Raw genomic sequence first — 6,469 nt, forward strand, 5'->3', positions numbered from 1 at the left:
AACCCAATGTGGCTGGAACATTAGACTGGAAGAGTTTGCAACAAAAACAGTATGCAGCATTCCGAGTTTTTGAGTACATAAGCCATGGCCTCTCCACTTTGTCACCATTGGGGATTTCACATCAGTAATGTGTTGGATGGAAACTTCTATTTTCATTTTCTTTGGGGAACATGAAGTTTTCATTTTCTGTGGCCCATGCAGTAAAAGGAAGTCCTTCAGGCTACTGCTCAAATGGGTCCACAGTCCTGGATCACCTAGACTTAAGGAACTAAACTCAGCAGCAGTTGTTTCTTGCGCCTCCATCACACTCTTCTCTGATCTACGCTTTTCTTCAGGAATGTGCATGGCTACATCCATTTGAGATGGAGATATGGATGCTGCAGTAGCTGCCAGGTCACCTGCACTCTGACTGGAATATCAGGCATCTCCTCACCACTCACGTCCTTACCACTCATGGTCAAGGCTCACCATGAACATTTGTGTCTATGTATCTCAGGAGAGCTCCTTCCTGCTTATATAGAAAAGCTTCCTTTGCTTTCTTTCTTTTTCTGAATGCTGCCCCAGAGGGGCGTTTTCTTCCTTCACTCATGACTGCTGTTCTGTGCCAGCTATAGTGGCTCTCAACACTGAATTGAAGGGGACAAATAAGCAGGCTGGTAGCAGGGCCTGAGTGAGGGAACATATCAGTGTCTTAAGGGACTAACTGGCTCCTGCTACTTCAGTTGACTGCCTGTTCTCCTCAAGTGGGTTCAGGGAAGCAGCAGGAAACAGGAAGCTCTCTGAGAAGCTGATGTCAATCAGCCCAGGCTCCTGGGGGTGCTAGAGAGGTACATAACAGGCTCCTCCTCCTCTCTCTCCCTGCAGCTCCTGCTGATTTCTGTTATTCCCTCTCACCTTTTCTCCTGCCTGTCTGTTATGTCTCTTGTGCCCTCCTTCTCCCAGCACAGCACTCCACCATAATTGTGCATCTAGAGCAGAGAGAATAAATATGCATCATCAGCAGACACGATTTTCTACATTCTGAGTCCTACAGTCTGGCACCTGAGGCGTCCACCTCAGTTCACCTCCTGGTAAGGCCAGCCCTGGCCTGGACAGACTCTTCTCCCCACAGACCAATAAGGTCCACCACCTCCCATGTACTCCAGGCAGGAATGTGTTTGGGGCATTGAATTGCCATAATCAGCTGGGCTGGCAAACTCTCCACGATGATCCTACAGGAAATGGGAATTCAAAACTTCCTGGGGCTTTAAGAGGGGAGGAGCTGTTTCCTGTGTACCTGTTGCTGTGCCTAAATATTTTCTGAGAGATTAAAGCCAAGATTCTTACCCAATCACTTGGCTCCAAGAGACTTAAAGAAAAAGACCACTAATTGCTAGACTCATGAGAAAACTGCAAAAGCTGGCAACAAAGGGAGAGCACAGCAGCACGTTTTGTTCAGCCCTAGTAATTAGTTTGCGTAGGTTTATGTTCTCAGTGCTATTGTTGAAAGGAAAAGGCCTAGAAATTATGATTTGACTTATGTGGGTAATACAAGGTGTAAGTCAAAGCTAAATTCTGTCCTTTTTCAAAAGTGAAAACCAAGGTTCTTTTTTAGTTTCTTTTCCCCACAAGTAAGAGATCTTCTAAGACTGACTTGATTCATGGATTTTTGCTGAAACTATTCATTCAAATATTTGCTATTCATCCTGTATGCCTGGTTACCTTAGTCACATCCTATTGCTTCTTTTACCCGGATGGATGACAAACATTTATTAACTGGAGGAGGGTTTGGACAAGTCCCTTCCCGTCTGAAATTTCACATATTTATATGAATTACCACTTTCATCAAAGTGATTTCCCAGGTTCTAGTCAAACAAAGCTTGTGAATGCAACTTTAACGATAAAGTCATCTGAATAAGCCAATTTTAAACAGAGGAGTGTTTCAGTCTGCATCTGCACCAATATGAATACTTGTGCTGGTGAAATTGAAGTAACTGACACTTAGACATAAATGTTTGCAGCCTTCTTTATTATGATTACACATGTATTTTCTAAGAATTACAGGGGTTTCATCCCATCTCCTGCTCAATAGTACTGTTCAGTTATACCACATTATTATTAGCAGCTGTGGAAATATATTCTGTTTTGAAACACGGCAAGTGAATTAGCAGGCAGGGAGAATTAATACCCATCTCACAGCGGTATTGTGACGCTTACTTCAGTAATATTTCTGAACTGCTTCAAGATGCTCAGAGAGAAGCGTAAGTACAAAGTACTATGATGAAGGACCTGTGTCATAGCTTTGTGAGTGCCCCCTGACAGCCACCCACTAAGATTGCTGTGAGAGGCATTCAAGCCTATGAACTCTTTATCCCTGGGATGTGTTAAGCTTCTGGTACCTGAACAGAATCCAGCCACTGTCCCAATCTCGGGGTCACTAGGCCCACTTTTAGGGCACAGACCTTGGTGCGTGTTGGAAGCTGCTATCCAGCTAGTCCCTCTGGTTGCATCCCTGATCCCTCTGACTTCCTGGGATTTAAACACACCTCTCTCCCAGAACTGCCTCAAAAGGTGTGATGCTTCAGTTTTAGCATTTAAGCCCTCAGGGGCATGCAGCAGTTGTGAAGAGCGAGACACTTTCCTCAGAGTGTAACACATTAATATTTAATCATATAGAGCACAGGAGAGTGCAGATCATACAAAACAATAAATACTAAACCCATGTCCCTCACTGCTCCAGGGCATTCTCTGGGCTGGGGTCCAGTCCATTTGGTTGTCCACAGTCCTTGGGCCATATGGGCTCAGGAAAGTGGGCAGAGATCTCTGCCTCATGAGGCTGCTACATACCGAGGAGTGCTCCAGTCCTAAGGAAAGAAAAAAAAATAGAATGCATTTCTGTCCTAAAAAGAAAAAAAAAAAGTACTGGAACATGCTTCCAATTCCTCCATTAAGTGATAGTACTACTGGCAGTACCCAAATGCTATTCCAGCTCCTCAAAAATGTGCTAGAATGGCATTCTGGAGCGTTCAGGCTCAATTCAAGCCCTGGTGCTGAGTGACCTGTCTTGCTGAAGTCCCCTTACCTAGCTTCTGTAACCTTGCTCTCTGCTGCCCTGTGCTTTCTCTTCCTGTATGACTCCTAATTGTTCTCCTCCTGGTACAGTTTTCCAATGCTCCTACCTTCCCTGCCCTTCCCCTTCCCTCCTAGAGTCAGCTAAACTGGTTTTCTAGGCCCTGGTCTACACTAGGACTTTAGGTCGAATTTAGCAGCGTTAAATCGATTTAAACCTGCACCCGTCCACACAATGAAGCCCTTTATTTCGACTTAAAGGGCTCTTAAAATCGATTTCCTTACTCCACCCCTGACAAGTGGATTAGCGCTTAAATCGACGTTGCCGGCTCGAATTTGGGGTACTGTGGACACAATTCGATGGTATTGGCCTCCGGGAGCTATCCCAGAGTGCTCCATTCTGACCGCTCTGGACAGCACTCTCAACTCAGATGCACTGGCCAGGTAGACAGGAAAAGAACCGCGAACTTTTGAATCTCATTTCCTGTTTGGCCAGCGTGGCAAGCTGCAGGTGACCATGCAGAGCTCATCAGCACAGGTGACCATGATGGAGTCCCAGAATCGCAAAAGAGCTCCAGCACGGACCGAACGGGAGGTACGGGATCTGATCGCTGTATGGGGAGAGGAATCCGTGCTATCAGAACTCCGTTCCAGTTTTCGAAATGCCAAAACCTTTGTGAAAATCTCCCAGGGCATGAAGGACAGAGGCCATAACAGGGACCCAAAGCAGTGCCGCGTGAAACTGAAGGAGCTGAGGCAAGCCTACCAGAAAACCAGCGAGGCGAACAGCCGCTCTGGGTCAGAGCCCCAAACATGCCGCTTCTATGATGAGCTGCATGCCATTTTAGGGGGTTCAGCCACCACTACCCCAGCCGTGTTGTTTGACTCCTTCAATGGAGATGGAGGCAATACGGAAGTAGGTTTTGGGGACGAAGAAGATGATGATGAGGAGGAGGTTGTAGATAGCTCACAGCAAGCAAGCGGAGAAACCGGTTTTCCCGACAGCCAGGAACTGTTTCTCACCCTAGACCTGGAGCCAGTCCCCCCGAACCCACCCAAGGCTGCCTCCTGGACCCAGCAGGCGGAGAAGGGACCTCTGGTGAGTGTACCTTTTAAAATGCTATACATGGTTTAAAAGCAAGCATGTGAAAGGATTACTTTGCCCTGGCATTTGCGGTTCTCCTAGTTGTAGTCCTAAAGCCTTTGCAAAAGGTTTCTGGGGAGGGCAGCCTTATTTCGTCCTTCATGGTAGGACACTTTACCACTCCAGGCCAGTAACACGTACTCGGGAATCACTGTAGAACAAAGCATTGCAGTGTATGTTTGCTGGCATTCAACCAAAATCAGTTCTTTATCTCTCTGTGTTATCCTCAGGAGAGTGAGATATAATTCATGGTCACCTGGCTGAAATAGAGTGCTTTTCTTCGGGGGACAGTCAGAGGAGCCCATTCCTGCTGGGCTGTTTGCCTGTGGCTAAACAGAAATGTTCCCCGCTGTTAGCCACAGGGAGGGGGGAAGGTTGAGGGGGTAGTCACGCGGTGGGAGGAGGCAAAATGCGACCTTGTAACGAAAGCACATGTGCTATGTATGTAATGTTAACAGCAAGGTTTGCCCTGAAAGAGTGTAGCCACTGTTTTATAAAATGTGTCTTTTTAAATACCGCTGTCCCTTTTTTTTTCTCCACCAGCTGCATGTGTTTCAATGATCACAGGATCTTCTCCTTCCCAGAGGCTAGTGAAGCTTAGAAAGAAAAAAAAATGCACTCGTGATGAAATGTTCTCCGAGCTCATGCTGTCCTCCCACACTGACAGAGCACAGACGAATGCGTGGAGGCAAATAATGTCAGAGTGCAGGAAAGCACAAAATGACCGGGAGGAGAGGTGGCGGGCTGAAGAGAGTAAGTGGCGGGCTGAAGACAGGGCTGAAGCTCAAATGTGGCGGCAGCGTGATGAGAGGAGGCAGGATTCAATGCTGAGGCTGCTGCAGGACCAAACCAGTATGCTCCAGTGTATGGTTGAGCTGCAGCAAAGGCAGCTGGAGCACAGACTGCCACTGCTGCCCCTCTGTAACCAACCGCCCTCCTCCCCAAGTTCCATAGCCTCCACACCCAGACGCCCAAGAACGCGGTGGGGGGGCCTCCGGCCAACCAGCCACTCCACCACAGAGGATTGCCCAAAGAAAAGAAGGCTGTCATTCAATAAATTTTAAAGTTGTAAACTTTTAAAGTGCTGTGCTTAAAGTGCTGTGTGGCATTTTCCTTCCCTCCTCCACCACCCCTCCTGGGATACCTTGGTAGTCATCTCCCTATTTGTGTGATGAATGAATAACGAATGCATGACTGTGAAGCAGCAATGACTTTATTGCCTCTGCAAGCAATGATTAAAGGGAGGAGGGGAGGGTGGTTAGCTTACAGGGAAGTAGAGTGAACCAAGGGGCGGGGGGTTTCATCAAGGAGAAACAAACAGAACTTTCACACCGTAGCCTGGCCAGTCATGAAACTGGTTTTCAAAGCTTCTCTGATGCGTACCGCGCCCTCCTGTGCTCTTCTAACCGCCCTGGTGTCTGGCTGCGCGTAACCAGCAGCTAGGCGATTTGCCTCAACCTCCCACCCCGCCATAAACGTCTCCCCCTTACTCTCACAGATATTGTGGAGCACACAGCAAGCAGTAATAACAGTGGGAATATTGGTTTCGCTGAGGTCTAAGCGAGTCAGTAAACTGCGCCAGCGCGCCTTTAAACGTCCAAATGCACATTCTACCACCATTCTGCACTTGCTCAGCCTGTAGTTGAACAGCTCCTGACTACTGTCCAGGCTGCCTGTGTACGGCTTCATGAGCCATGGCATTAAGGGGTAGGCTGGGTCCCCAAGGATACATATAGGCATTTCAACATCCCCAACAGTTATTTTCTGGTCTGGGAATAAAGTCCCTTCCTGCAGCTTTTGAAACAGACCAGAGTTCCTGAAGATGCGAGCATCATGCACCTTTCCCGGCCATCCCACATTGATGTTGGTGAAACGTCCCTTGTGATCCACCAGAGCTTGCAGCACTATCGAAAAGTACCCCTTGCGGTTTATGTACTTGGCGGCTTGGTGCTCCGGTGCCAAGATAGGGATATGGGTTCCGTCTATAGCCCCACCACAGTTAGGGAATCCCATTGCAGCAAAGCCATCCACTATGACCTGCACATTTCCCAGGGTCACTACCCTTGATATCAGCAGATCTTTGATTGCGTGGGCTACTTGCATCACAGCAGCCCCCACAGTAGATTTGCCCACTCCAAATTGATTCCCAACTGACCGGTAGCTGTCTGGCGTTGCAAGCTTCCACAGGGCTATCGCCACTCGCTTCTCAACTGTGAGGGCTGCTCTCATCTTGATATTCATGCGCTTCAGGGCAGGGGAAAGCAAGTCACAAAGTTC

General features: G+C 47.9%; 1 protein-coding gene across 1 annotated transcript; it reads left to right on the plus strand.

The window, feature by feature from the left end:
- Window positions 1-3,558: 3,558 nt before the first annotated feature.
- On the plus strand, window positions 3,559-4,790 carry LOC140903054 (zinc finger and SCAN domain-containing protein 32-like). Its single transcript, XM_073323763.1, has 2 exons — window positions 3,559-4,147; window positions 4,736-4,790. Exons 1-2 carry the CDS (start codon window positions 3,566-3,568, stop codon window positions 4,751-4,753), a joined length of 600 nt encoding a protein of 199 aa, XP_073179864.1. The 5' UTR covers window positions 3,559-3,565; the 3' UTR covers window positions 4,754-4,790.
- Window positions 4,791-6,469: the final 1,679 nt, after the last annotated feature.

This window comes from Lepidochelys kempii, chromosome 1 (genome assembly GCF_965140265.1).
Source record: "Lepidochelys kempii isolate rLepKem1 chromosome 1, rLepKem1.hap2, whole genome shotgun sequence".
Lineage (NCBI taxonomy): Eukaryota > Metazoa > Chordata > Testudines > Cheloniidae > Lepidochelys > Lepidochelys kempii.